The sequence below is a fragment of the Arvicanthis niloticus genome, chromosome 15 (genome assembly GCF_011762505.2).
Source record: "Arvicanthis niloticus isolate mArvNil1 chromosome 15, mArvNil1.pat.X, whole genome shotgun sequence".
In the NCBI taxonomy this organism is placed as follows: Eukaryota; Metazoa; Chordata; class Mammalia; order Rodentia; family Muridae; genus Arvicanthis; species Arvicanthis niloticus.
In genome coordinates, this window is record NC_047672.1 from 39,338,433 (window position 1) to 39,352,555 (window position 14,123).

Consider the following 14,123-nt stretch of genomic DNA (forward strand, 5'->3'; position numbering starts at 1 on the left):
TCATATTTGCCCTCTCCCCTTGCAACCTTCCCCATAAAAGAAAATTTAAAAAACTAAACAAAACAAAACATAGAAAACATCTTGTCATGGAAGTGTAATGAGTCACAGTGTGTCCCAAAATATATCCTTTTGTTCACACATTTTTACTTGAAAATGTTCATTGCAATGAGTCATTGGTCTGGTTCAAGGACTCTAACTTTCTCTATCATCAATCTATACCGTTAATACTGGATCCTCACTGGGACTCCAGTCCCTGTTGTTGTCCTTTATCATGGAGATCCTGCAGCTTTGAATGTGCAGGATGGGCCCTTTCATATGTTCCAATAGTTTATAGATGAGGTAGATTTTGGGGTCAGCCATCTCAAAGCCACAGATCTCAGCCTGTGTGGTAGTTGAGGTGTTCAGCCCTCTGGCTATCCTGCACTCTCAATACCAGGGTGAACTTTTTAGCACTGCCTCAGCTAGCTCATCCAAAGCTATAGTCAGCGAGGGGCAGGACCAGCTCTCCTGCTCTCATGCCCCTCGAGACTGGCTCACCCACCTCAACCCCAGCAGGGCCAGCTCTACTATGTAGCCCAGATGAGGTGCAGGGCTTGCTCTCCCGAGTGCTACAGACAGTGAAAGGGAGGGGCAGCTCTCCCAGCTGCCTAGGGTGACAAGGTAAGGGTGGTATCCCTTCCATGCCCATACCACATCATGGCAGGGGAGTGGCAGGCCAGCTCTGTCGAGCTCAAAAGAACTTGATATTCACAGCAGTAATCATCTTGCTGTAATCTTATGTAATGGAAAATGTAAGGGATCTCTCTCAGGTCTCTTTTACTTAGGGATGTTATTGTGGTTTGAATGTAAAATGTTCCCTATAGACTTGTGTTTGAACACATTGTTGCCAAGGACCAGCCTGGGCATGGAGAGAGGTTCTGACAGAGGGGTGTTTGGGAGTGACCAAAAGAATCGCTCAAAGTTAAATCATTGGTCCAAGCTGGTGATCTAGGTTCTGCTGGGATGGCTTTCCAAATTGCTCTAGCTTTCCCTCTCTCCCTCCCTCCTTCCTTCCCTCCCTCCCTGCCTCTTTCTGTTCTGCTCTAAAAACTCTCTGGCTTAGACAGCTCTCTTTACTAGTAAAAGTTCTAAAAGGCATCAGGATAGCTCAAAGTCAGAAAAGCTGCTGTAAAAAAACACTATTGGATCTTCTAACCAAGTCAGAAATCCTGGTAAGAAAAATTCTTGAAGATGTTTTTGCTCTCCAGAGAAGAACTGCTATCTCTTATTGCTAGCTCATCTCATGCAGACCAAAAGTCCAGTTTTTATTTACATATCAATTTAGTAATTTATTCTGGGTCCTTTTTGGATTATCTTATGAATAAGCATCTTTGTTTTTTTGTTGTTGTTGTTGGATATTTTATTTATTTACATTTCAAATGTTATCTCCTTTCCCAGGTTTCCCCCATAGAAACCCCCTATCCCAACCCCCTTTCCCTGCTTCTTATGAGGATACTCCCCCACCCACCTACTCCCACCTCCCTGCCCTGACATTCCCCTATACTGGGGCATCAAGCCTTCATAGGACCAAGGGCCTCTCCTCCCATTCATGTCCAACAAGGCCATTCTCTGGTACATATGTGGCTGGAGCCATGGATACCTCCATGTGTACTCCTTGGTTGGTGGTTTAGTCCCTGGGAGCTTTTGGGGGACTGGTTGATTGATATTGTTGTTCTTCCTATGGGGTTGCAAACCCATCCAGCTACTTCATTCCTTTCCCTAACTCCTCCACTGGGGACCCAAGAGACAACAGGCATACATTTTTTTCTTAACTTTTCAAAAGAATTCAGAGATCTGTCTGCCTTTGTTAACCACAGAAGATAAGTTAGTTGAGTGTGACCCTGCCTTGAAATTACCACTTATATCACACCCTGGGCCTAACCATGCTTTGTCTCAAGATGACCTTGAACTCAGGAATCTATCTGCCTTTGTATCTTTCTGACAAGCTGGCTCATAGTGAAGCCTGTCATAATTCATATTGCATCCTTATATTTTACATAGTTGAGATGTTATATGTATTTTGAACTCATGAATGAAGAGCTCTTTTCCATAGCCTTAAAGGCTGCCCTGAAGGTCTAGGTGTTTACCCTTTCGCTGAGACATTAGCCATACCTTCGACTACTGGACTTGTGCTGATTATCATGGCATCGTCAATGTTTACTGGAAGGACATTTCTCGGAGGAATGTGAAAATCTGTATATTATTACGTAAACAAGCCTTTTGCCCACAGTAGCCATCTACACTCATGGAAGTTCATACCAGGGCCCTATCCCACGGGCGGGAACCCTGTCACCATGTCATTCTGTCCCCACCAGGGCCATGTCTGGCTCAGCACTTTGCTGTGCTGTTCTGGAAAGTTATGGAACCCTTAGGAGGTGGGGCCTTCCTGGTATAAGTGAGTCAGGGGACAGGGCCTTGAAGTTTTATAACCAGGAAGTATTTCCCGTTCTCTTTCTTTCTGCCCCCAAAATTTGAAGTGATCAGAAGCCTCCTGTTCCTGTTACTATGCTTTCCCTACCATGATAAACCTTTTTCTCTTTGCCTTCCTAGGAGTGAAAATGTTAGCACATGGAGTTTTGGTAGTCATGCATATCCAGGTCAGGGCAATCCTATAAGACAAAAGAAATACATAATGGTTCTGCTTATTGAGCAAGTGGGTCCCAATGGTTTAATGATACATCTTGTAGTGGCAATACCAGCTGCTGTGTCAAACTCAAAATCACAAAATTTTGTGACATTCCTATGTTTCATAGAGAAGACAGTTTGGGAACCTGAGTTTGATACTCTGTCCCATTTCTTTGGGCTTTTCACTTTTTCTCAGTGGTACCTACGTTCACAATTTCCCATCATGTAGAAGAATTTTAATCCAGCTATATGACTGCTCTGACAGGGATCATATCCAAAGACCCAGGGCTGGCTGGAATACAGACATGCCCTTAGTATAGACCTTTAAGGTAAAATTAGTTTATATAAGGAAGCAGCTATGTTTGAATGTTATGTCTAATTGAGGGGCAGACAAAGTGATGAATTAGAGAAAGATTTGACAGAATGAGTCAGAAATAGGAGATGCTCAACTCTCAGGGGGAAAGCCATTTAAGAGCAGCACAGGGAGTCAGTAGGAAGTTGAGTCAGTTTGGAGGCAGTGCAGTGCAATGGAAGTGAATTTGTTTATGAGTTCATGCAGGTCAGCAGAAATAGTTGAAGCCAGATAATAAGGAGCCAGAAGATTAGAACAAATTGCCAGAGTAAGTTTGAAGTCAAGTAGAGCCAAGCAGAGCTGAGAGAAGCCAGACTGAATCAGTCAGCTTGGAGAGGAATTTTGAGCCAGAACTGCTGAGTTGAACCAGCCAGCCAGAGTTTAGAAAGAGCTAGAAAGGATGAGCATATTCAGCAGTAAACCTCTGAGATGACAATTACAACAGCTGAATAGAAGATACCATTACTGGCTTTCTGTAAATATGTTTGCCCTAGTCGAATTAAGAAACTTTAAAGGTTATAAAATAAAAAAGAAAAAATAAAGTATTTGTTTGTTTTCTGCTAGATGCAAAAAAAAAAAAAAAAAAAAAAAGAAGAAGATAACATTACACTGCTATACATAGGTCACCACAACATTCCACAAGTGAACACAAGTTAATGGCAATATTTATATTTATTTTTGCAACTTCTCAGATAAAAACCATTTAAGGAATGTTTGGTAAGGTGTTATTCTCATAAAAACATCTTTTAAAACAAGTGGTTTTCTATTTTCACAAAAGTTAAAATGACATGCAGAAACAAGGTTAGTTTCTTGAATAACACAGTACAGTTTTAAAAGACATGTAGAGTAAGTAAGACCAGAGAATAAGCTACATAATTAAACTCAAGTACACCACTAGAAAACTCACGCAGTAGTAAAATATAAAAATCTACAATTATAAATATAAATTTGGTCCATGGAGACACCAGAGCAGTATTTACATAAGTTACTATCATTCCTATTTCAGGTGAATACTGCAGTTGTAAGATGTTGAATATCATCGGGAATAAAGTGGTTTACTTACAATCTACTATATTAAAAGTTATATTTCTAGCAAATCTGATGATTGCTACAAATACAGCTAAAAATTTGACACTTAAGAACAAATATCTTCCAATGTTTGTGTTTCCTATTATCTACAAATTGATTTTTTTTTTTTTTTTGTTAAAATCAACATGGAAAAAAATACCACAATTCAATTCTTAGAAACATTGTAAAATTCAATCATTTTAGTTCAAACATAATAAGTGAATTACAAGAAGTCTTTCAAAAAGGCACACGTTGTTAATGGTGTCAATTTGGCAGCAGAATGAGTTACCTTCAGGTCATGGGAAGTAAACACATAACAGAACTGGACTCATTTTTCTAATTTTAGAAAGAGACAATGCTTGGATAAGGGTGGTCCTACACCCTTTCTGTGTTAGACTAAAGACTCCAGGCTTTCAGCTATATTTCCATCAGGCAAAGCTGCACCATTACTATCCAGAGAGGTGGATGGATTCTCTTCCTGCCTTGTGCTGACGAGGCTGAGGACCACTTTGTAGAGAAATTGATACTGCTCCTAGAAAACACAGGAAGGGAGAACACAGACAAGAAGCTCAACAGAGGCATGAATTTGCAAAAAAACAGGTCTGACTTCAGTTAGAACTGTTCATATAAGGGCATAGGGCTGATTTAATGGGATTGTACTCAGCTGAGGTGCACATTCTATATTTAGTTGTATCTGTTTGGTTAAACCCAAATCTCTTTGCTATGAGCAAATAGCACATCTGACAGTGATAAGCACTCAGTACTTAATTCCTTTGTTTCCTGGAGTTGGAAGATGATGCAGACAAACTTCATTTGTGCTTAGCATCTATAGCCTTAATAAAAGCAACATCTTTCCTTCCTTTCTCTTCTTTTTTATACATCTGAGGCTGGTCTTGAACTACTTAGGTGAGGATGAACTTGAACTCTGATCCTCTTGTCCCTACCTCTCAAGTGACAAGGTTACAGATGTGTTTTCTTTATCCAATTTATGTGGATGTGGGGATCAAAACTAGTTCCTCGTGCTTGTTAGGGAAGCATTCTACTAACTGAGTTTTATCCCCAACTCTCAAAACTCAGAGTCTTAGTTTCCTTTCTTTAATGCTATGTAATCAAATGTTTCTATCTATTTATGAGAAGTGCTCAAAAATGACTGTTTTATCACCAGGGAACTGCACTTTGACAGACACACAGCTCACCAAATGTTTTTTAATCTCCATCATTTTGTCTGGCTTGATGGTCTGCCTTGGGAAAAGGGTGTCATGCTCCCCAGTCATCTCTCTATGAGGTCCTTCTCTGTACTCAGCTAAGAAGCTGACAGTGACCGTAAGACTGTGATGTCCACCCAAAACTCTCACCAAGCTTTCTATTATTTTGCCACAATAATAACAACTTACAGGTTATTTCTAAGCTAAACCTTGAAACCAGAAGTGCTGGCTGTGTCTCATTCTTGACTGCACGCGTCTTTTTTTCTCTTAAAAGCACCTATGAATTAGTTATTTGTTAACTCCAGAAACTGGGTTCGGCCTGAGAAAAGAGTGAATAAGTCTAACATTTAAGTCTTTCAGATATATCTCTGGCTATTCTGTGAAGCCTCAACTTGAACCTCAGGAATACGACTCTTCAGCTTGCTGAACAAACCAATTCATTGGTAATTCCACTACAGGTATTTTTAAGAGTTACAGTGAATCATATAAAAAGGGCACCGAGTGACTGAAAGTTTTTTAATCTGCCAATTTTCTGTAAAGTTCCTACTTGTAATTCAGCTTAAATGATAAAAGCTAATGGTACCTACCAGCCTCTGTGACTTTCTTTATATATGATTAAAGAAAAAAAAATTTCAGTAACATCTAGGAAGTGATAATTCAACAGTGAAAGGTGAGGTTCATCACTTACAATGTCAGTGAAGACTCCTGGCCTCATCAAATTGATCATCTTGGCTACTTGGTAAACATCCATGGAGTTTTCTTTTTCTAGTTGGTGCATAAGGGTCGTGAGAGCACAAAAAGTTCCTGCAGTTACTCCTCCATGCCTTGCAGTAAAGAGACAGGGCAAAGACTCCATCAGATGCATTTTTTTTTTTTAAAACTCAGAGCACACAGCCTTGAAATGGCTTGTCTTTCTTTCTTTTTATTGTGCATAGAATTATCATTTAATTGGAGACAGAGCCAAGTGTGCCATTAAAAACAAGATCCTTTATAAAATGCTTTACTGTTTGATTATGCTTCGTTATTTTTACTCTATGAAAAAGGCAGGTAGAAAATGCTTGATTGAGGTTATAGTGTATAAACTATGTATCTTATAGAATAGGTTTAGCACAATTCTAGCCTTTTTCATTGTTATAGAAACAGAAGAATTTATGAAATAAAGATTCTTCTCTTAGGCAAAACAGAAACAACAACAAAAACTACCAAACAATAGTCAGTTTTACTCCTCTTTCAAGAAGTAAATAGCTTCAATGTATCCTACGTTAGCTCCTTTAAGTCCAGTACTGAAACACTGCCTCATCTCAACAAATACTCCCACTACAAAGCCTAGGAGCAGATTCCAGTCTTCAGACATAGGTGATCTGCCTTCACCAGGAGTTACCGGGGAGGCATAATGTTCTGCATCACCTTTATGACAGGAAATAGCTAATCCACCCTGGCTGAATCAGCACATGAACACAAAGCATCAGGCTGGTGTGCGAACAACAGAGTCATGCATATATTCAGAGGTCTCAATGACTAAGACTGCAAGACTTACTCATCGTGAACAATCATGGGCCCATCCCTGTTGGCAGCTTCTTCTTTGATAATACTTATAAGTTCAAATGTTTTACTAATGGGACTATCCGGATTTGGCCATTTGGGGCACTGAAAATGCCTTACTTCCAGCACATAATCGTCCTATGAGAAGAAAGAACAAATCAGTTTTTAAAAGAGTACTGCTGGGCTAGTGACAGTTGATCATGAATGGAATAAGTGGGAAATTCAGAAACCAAAGCTAGATGATAAAAATAGCGCATGCTTCATTTGTAGTTTATCCGTCACCGTGGAAGGAGGAAATCATTGCAGTGGGACATTAACCATGAGTTAACCATACACTGGGATGAAACACCATCTCCTTTTTAGGCCTATGTGTGGGGCTGTACATGTGTACACATGTATGTAGATGCACATGGAGGTAAAAGGTTGATATTAAATGTCTTCAATGTTTCTCTAGCATATTCTCGGGATCTTTCATCTGGAGCTTACTGATTTGAACTAGACTGGTTGGTCCAGCAAACACTTGGTATCTTCCTACCTCTACCTTCCCAGCACCACGGGGCCTGGTTTTCATGTTAGTGCTTGGAGTTGAACTCAGGTTCTTATGCTTCAGTGGCAAGCTCTTTAACAACTGATTCATCTTCTCAACCCCTCCCTTCCAACGTAATGGGGGAAGGGACTTGTAAGGTGGGACTGGAAGGAGAAGAGGGAGGGGGGCCTTTGATCAGGATGTAAAGTAAATAAATAAATGAATTAATGAAAGAAAACAAGAAATGTTCTTTGTGGGTGAACCATGAAAGTATGTCATAAAGATGTGTCTGCACTACTCAATTTTAAGTTACAAAAGGAAATCATGAGTGTTAAAATTTGTGTGGAAAAGAGCACAGAGACCATCAAACATCAGCAGAGCTCATCAGAATGAGATTAGACAACACAATAAGGAAACATCTGGCATGGGGGCGGATGTCTACTTTGAACTCCAGTCTCAATTACTTTTTGTGTGATTAACCAGATGACGTCATAGTGAAATAAACCTCTGACCTCCAAAAGTGAACTTAATGAGATGATATATTTGAAAACAGCTATCTCAGAATCAATTTTATGTAGTAAACGTAAACTTCCCAAACAACCAAAGTACTATTAACAAAGAAAATCACTACAGGGTATTGGCTTATCTGATATCAAGAATTATTATAAGCTAGAATGAAGACATTATCCGGTCAGCAGGGAGATTGACAAGGAGCCCAGTAGAAGGAAGTAGTGGTGCTAGAAACAAGTCCACATTCAGATGTGTGCCTGAGCTGATACTGTTGTCTGTGAGCATGAGGTCACTAGAAAAATAATATCACGTGTTGTATGAAAGGAAAGAAGGTTAGCACTTCCCTTGACAAGGATGGAAGAGGCCCTTGGGCCTAACAACACACATACGGTTAAGGCATTGCCACCTACTTTGTGGCATCTAACCACTGTTTTTTTTTTTTTTTTAAATGTATAAATGCAAAAAGGAAAAGGGGGCATGGGATAGGGGTTTCCTAAGGGGAGTGTGTGTGTGTGGGGGGGAATGGGGAAAGGGGATGCCATCTGAAGTGTAAATAAAATATCTAATAAAAAAAGAAAAATAATATCACATGGCTAATAATGAAAGTGCACTCTTGACTTGCACAATGCAATATAGAAACTATGGAAAAATAAAAAACATTTAGCAAACAATGCTATGTAGCTAAGTGTCTTAATTTTAGACATATTTTATTTTGGATCTCAGTTTGGTTTTGTGGCAAAGACTAGAATCTGGGAATCCATATATGTGAAATATTCATTCTGCTACTGAACTGCTTCCTCAGCTCCCAACAGGATTTTTATAATAGTGAATCCTAAATGGTAAATTCTTTCTAACAAAATGGAATGGGGAGGATAGTAAAATCTACATGAATTAAACTTGTAAACTTTGATTTACAGAAAATTAAAAATGTTAAAATTACATAAAGGAATATTTGTAACATGTGAACCTGGAAAGGGGTTGATACCTAGAATATACAAAGACCTCACACAAGTAAGTAAATAAAATTTCAAGGTGCTATGGAAATTTGGGCAAAACCCTTAAGGACCTATCACTAGAAATGAATTATCAATGCAATGGGCAATTTTTGGAAAGTTATTTAATGAGGAAATTAAAACTAGTGAAGGAGGAGGAAGAGGAAGAGGAAGAGGAAGAGGAAGAGGAAGAGGAAGAGGAAGAAGAAGAAGAAGAAGAAGAAGAAGAAGAAGAAGAAGAAGAAGAAGAAACCATTTCAGCCTCAACATAAAAAATGATGAGGAGATTCCAGACTTCTCATGAGCTGTAAATCAGAAGGCATCTGAGAGTAGGACCACTTTTAAAACAATCATAACGCTGAATAACTGGAGGCAGAGGGGATGTTCTCGTCCTCAGTAACCCATAAGGGATCCCTGGGTCCCTATGTTTCCATGTAGGTAAACATATTTAGTTGGTTACCATTTGTAATTGCAAATTTTTGAACAAAACAAAATGAAGCAGACTTTAAATAAGTTTGGATAGAAAAAAATGAAGGAAGGCAGCAACTATTTAAAAGAATACACACAATTTATGTAAGGGTCAGAATGTAAGATCAAACTAACACAGTCTTAAAGAAAACAGAGATAAAAGGTGAAATTATGAAGTAAATCCAGAGTAAACACTAATCGGGGAAGAGGCCACTGTATTTGGAGAGAGCATAGAATAGCTGAGTGGGAGTATGAATGATCTTAAAGGTCAAGACCGTGTTTCTTTATTGACCTCAGTAGCCAGCAAATCATTTAGTGTATTACTTTGATATATTATATATAACTTATGAATATTATTTTATTATATAATACTTGATATGTTAAAAATAGTCTTTATAAAAAAATAATTAACAGACTCTTAGATTTTGACATTAGACATTTAACAAACTTCCTGGAAGTTGGAATGAGTCCGGTCCACACAGCATAACCTTTTACCTCTTTACCGAACTTAAGAGCTATGACATGTGAGACATGGTAGCTATGAAGTGCCTACTTCATCTTGCTTTCCTGACCACTGCTTTAGAACTACCCCTTATTCCTGGGCTGGCCTTCTGGAAATTTAGACATCAATGGCATTTGATTTATATATCTGAGATGCATTGAACTGGAATCAATCCTGACTACTTATTGTATAGTGTGTTTTCTGTATAACACTTGAAAAAAACTGTACTTCCTAAGGCTGAGGTAGGCAATGGGGGTGGTCAGAATAATGCCTATGACAAGGCAATGGATATCTATTGATTATTTTCCCAAAGTAAGCCTTCTTAATAACCCTGGATACCTATGGGAGAAAGCATGACAAGGTAAGTGCTGGTTTTAAAGCAAGAATTAGAATTAGGGCCTGAAAAGATAGGTTTGCAGGTACAAGCACTGGCTGCTTTTCCAGAGGACCTTAGCTCAATTCTTAGCACACACATGGTGGTTCACACCCATTTGCAGCACCAGTTCTAGCAGATCTGATGCCCTCTTTTGGTATCCATGGGCATTACATACATCTTGTACACAGACATACAAGCAGGCTAAAGACCCATCTACAGAAAAAAAAAAAAAAACCCTCAAAGAAAAGAAAATTAGAATTATTTTTGTTTGTTTGTTCATTTTCAACCTAAGTTCTATTAGCAACTAATCTGGAGTGAAAGAGAAATCTTTGCTTTTCTGTGTACATAGATGTTAAAAATTGTATAGTTTAGCAAAGATTAGTAGTTTGATGATTTTGTAAGAGTTTTGGAAGTAAAAATGATAAGTATAGGAATATCTCTGGAATTGTCTCACTTTGTAAGAAATCATAATCCTTTTCACTTCTGAAAGATTCCCAAGTCACCGTATGTATCACACATGAGGGCAGTTCATCCTCTAACCCGGTTCTGTCCATACCTGTGTCGCTTCCAAGATGAAGTCTTGAACGATCAGTTTTTCCTCATTTGAAAGACATTTGTGTTCTTCAGACATAAGCGTGACTTTGAAGCTTTCGCAATTTATGGGCTCATCTTTATTTGGCCAGTAAACAAATTCATCCTCTGCCTGAGAAAGACCAAGGGAGAATATAGAGTTTTCATGGAGTAGTTCATCGGTCTGATTGGAAAATCAGTTCAAATGCTTGGCAAAGAAATTTAAAATCAAAATTTTCTTTGGATAACAACATTTATCATTAAAATGTCCTTGACATCTTAATCCAGATTGGATTTATGTGTGAAATAAAACACCACACAACCCAAACTATCACAGTGGCATTTTGTTCTCCCGGCTCATCAGTAGCATTGGTAAACCTGTTGCTTCTATAACTGCCAACTGAGTGAAGCCAACTGGGTGACTGAAGAGAGGGCTCCCCAATTTCTAGCATGACCTGAAATCTCTATAACTTTAGTTATGTGAACTGAGTATGAGAGTTAAGTAAATATGACAAGCCCAAATCACATATTAATTTTGACTGATTCTCTAGGTTTTACAAACAGAAAGAAAAGTGGACGTGTCTGAAGAGATCTGAAGAGATCGTTTCTTTACAAGTTTACATTTTTTTTAAGTAAAGCTTTCCAGCATGGACATCACCCTAGCTAAGAGGCTATTGGCAGGTGAGAGCAGCTCGGGAGGGAGATTCAGTCTTCTTTGGAGCTATGACCACTTGTAAGATGCCCATGTCCCATGCATACTGCTATACCCATGCTCGTATGGTCAACAATAATTGTAGTAAGTTATTAAGAAGAAACAACAAAGCAAGTAGGAAAAGGTGTGTGATGGGAAATACACCAAGAGTTGGGGGCAGGTATGGTCCTACTTCATTGTGTACATGGATGAGAGCCTCAAAGCATGAATTTAAAAGTTCCCCTAGTCTCTCCTTCATAAAAGAGCCTTGGCTGATATTATTAAGAGGATGTAACTACTTCTTCAACTATGAATTTCATGAAATTTAAAATGAAATAGTAAAATAAAAAAGAGAGTCTTAAATGGAAATTTCAATACCATACTATATATTTTATCTAAAAAATGCAAATAGAAGTGTATAAACTGGTGTCATTTGTGGGTGCATTCCTGATGTGCTTAAGCAGTGCCATAAATACTTAAATCTACATTTAGATCTCTCATTCACAACTTTGACCCAACGGAACTGCTTAACCAATCCAGTCTAGCAAAGCATGACTCCAGTGAGTCTATTAGGTAGGAAAAAGATGACTTTTCTTTGTATAATAGGCTTTTGGCCATTGTAATATTATATTTTCTTTACAAGAAAAGAATAAAAAACCGACCTACCATGTTTTGACCATCTGGAATCATAACCACTAGCTGGGCATTATGATCCCATATCATTCTCCAGAAGTCCTTGATGGTGTGCAGAAGGGGATGCTGGGTGATGATGAATTCATTGCTCTGGTAATAACCCTACAAAACCAAAGACACGATAAAAGAGCCCAGTGTGTGACTAAACAGAAAAATGTGGTTTTGTTAAAGTAGTGTATTTAATTCTAGATTGAATGCTGAAATAATAATGTATTACAACCAACATTTACTAGGCGGTGTCTGTATGCTAGGTACAGTTTTCTTTCGATTCAGGAATCTATGAAGATTCAGGAATCTATGAAATAGAATTATCATCTTCATTTTAAAGGTGATTTAACTGGGGTATACAAAGTTAAGTGCTGTGGGCACATTTACCTTAAGAAGTGGCATCACCTCTAGAAGTCGATGTACCAAAACAGCTTATGAAAGTTTCTCTTGCACTAGATAAGAGTGTAAATCCATGGCAGAGTTTTATATCCTTATTGTCCACAAACCCCAGGCTTCAGAATACTAAATCTCATATCTCTTCACCTTCCATGTCCTGGCCCCTGGCTGCCTCCCCCAAGAGAGGGATCAGGAAGGGTCCTCTCTGACTGTATTTAGGAAGCCTGGAAACTGGTATAACTGAATCGAATGATTTATATGCTCTTTATTGAACTTGAAACTCTCCTCTTGCAGTGTGGTCTTTCACACCCCCATGGGTTCACTTGAAATGTCTTGGGTGGTAGAGAGTGGTGACGGCACATCTTCCTGTTTCCTGCATCTCCATTCCCTGCATCTTCTTAGGTAATTTCTTTGCTGTCTGACTAGAACAGTGGTTTGGGAATGAATATTAGAACTCATTTGTTTCCAACCAAGCTGTGTGATTGGCTGTCCTAAGATGGTAACAGGGGGCATACAAAAGCCACCAAAGCACCGGTCCATTTATCAGACAATCTAAATGCAGAAGGAAGGTTTTACATCTTTAAAAGGCCAATAGCACAAATGAATCCAGTACTTAGGGAAGAGCTGTGCTGCAAACCTGGGGTGTGAATTTTAGTGAGTTTGGACTCTGTTGAAGTTGGTGTACCCTACCTCTGCCCCAGATCTGTGCCTTGGTGAATGAAAATACATTTTCTGTCTACTCATCAGCTCTGAATGGTGAATTTGGGACTCCATATTTCTTTATTGATTTCGATTGAGGTTTCTTCAGTCCTAGTGCACATATGAAAACATCAAGGTATGATGCCATTCCTTTGGCCACTGAAGACTGTGTGCCCTAGTCATTGTATTGGATGAATTTTATTGGACAGGTGCTGTTGCTGCATCCAGGAGCTCACTCTACTATTAATTCTGGTAACACAGATGGGCATGTAGATTCTCCCACGGTGTCTCTGACTTACCATAATATAGGATGCATTGATGTAGTCCGTGCCTTCCCCACTCAGGGATGAAATGCCCACCCTTGATCTTTCCACTGGAACACAGAACATTGCAGGTAACCAAACATGCTCACTGCACCGAGCTATCCCCACCCCCCCAAAACCAACCCCCAAGTGCAAAGTACAATTGCATTTCTCAACGGATACCTTTGATGATTAAACTAATTGTTAAAGTTAAGTTTTCCAATTTTTGATAAGACTTCAAGGATCTAAGTTATCTTTAATAATCAAATACTGGGTATAATCAGGACAATATGACAATATACATAACACAATTAGTATACATAATTATTACTGAAAGACATAGAAGTATTTTATTATGGAAATAAGAAACCCAGTTGGCTTTGCAAGATTCAATGTGACTTACCAGGGATGATGGAGGATGTTCTATTCTTCTCCCTGTTACACTGCTTCAGGGCTGTAGAGTAGTCACTCTGAAGAATATTTGACTGACTCAGAAGCTGACAAGGGAGGCAAGGAAATGTGCAGGTCATTTCATGCACTTCACCCAGATCCCCAAACACACACTGACACACCTCAATA

At 38.9% G+C, this 14,123-nt stretch overlaps 1 protein-coding gene and 1 non-coding gene across 9 annotated transcripts in view; one reads left to right on the forward strand and one right to left on the reverse strand.

Moving 5' to 3' along the window:
- Positions 1-3,669: 3,669 nt before the first annotated feature.
- Positions 3,670-14,123, reverse strand: part of Ptprz1 (protein tyrosine phosphatase receptor type Z1) — a 176,233-nt gene continuing 165,779 nt past the window's right edge. For 3 of the 8 annotated variants that reach the window (XM_034519180.2, XM_034519177.2, XM_076913656.1), the window contains 7 exons: positions 13,948-14,041; positions 13,542-13,615; positions 12,133-12,261; positions 10,762-10,908; positions 6,827-6,969; positions 5,978-6,113; positions 3,670-4,616 (listed from right to left, as the gene is read on the reverse strand). In XM_034519180.2, the coding sequence (XP_034375071.1) occupies positions 4,476-4,616; positions 5,978-6,113; positions 6,827-6,969; positions 10,762-10,908; positions 12,133-12,261; positions 13,542-13,615; positions 13,948-14,041 (864 nt within the window). In that variant the 3' untranslated portion in view covers positions 3,670-4,475. The remainder of the gene's footprint in view (positions 4,617-5,977; positions 6,114-6,826; positions 6,970-10,761; positions 10,909-12,132; positions 12,262-13,541; positions 13,616-13,947; positions 14,042-14,123) is intronic. The other 5 variants (XM_076913659.1, XM_034519178.2, XM_076913655.1 and 2 more) reach the window with 2 other exon arrangements.
- Positions 8,178-8,303, forward strand: LOC117721127 (U6atac minor spliceosomal RNA). Its single transcript, XR_004608395.1, has one exon. It is a non-coding gene; the product is annotated as a U6atac minor spliceosomal RNA (small nuclear RNA).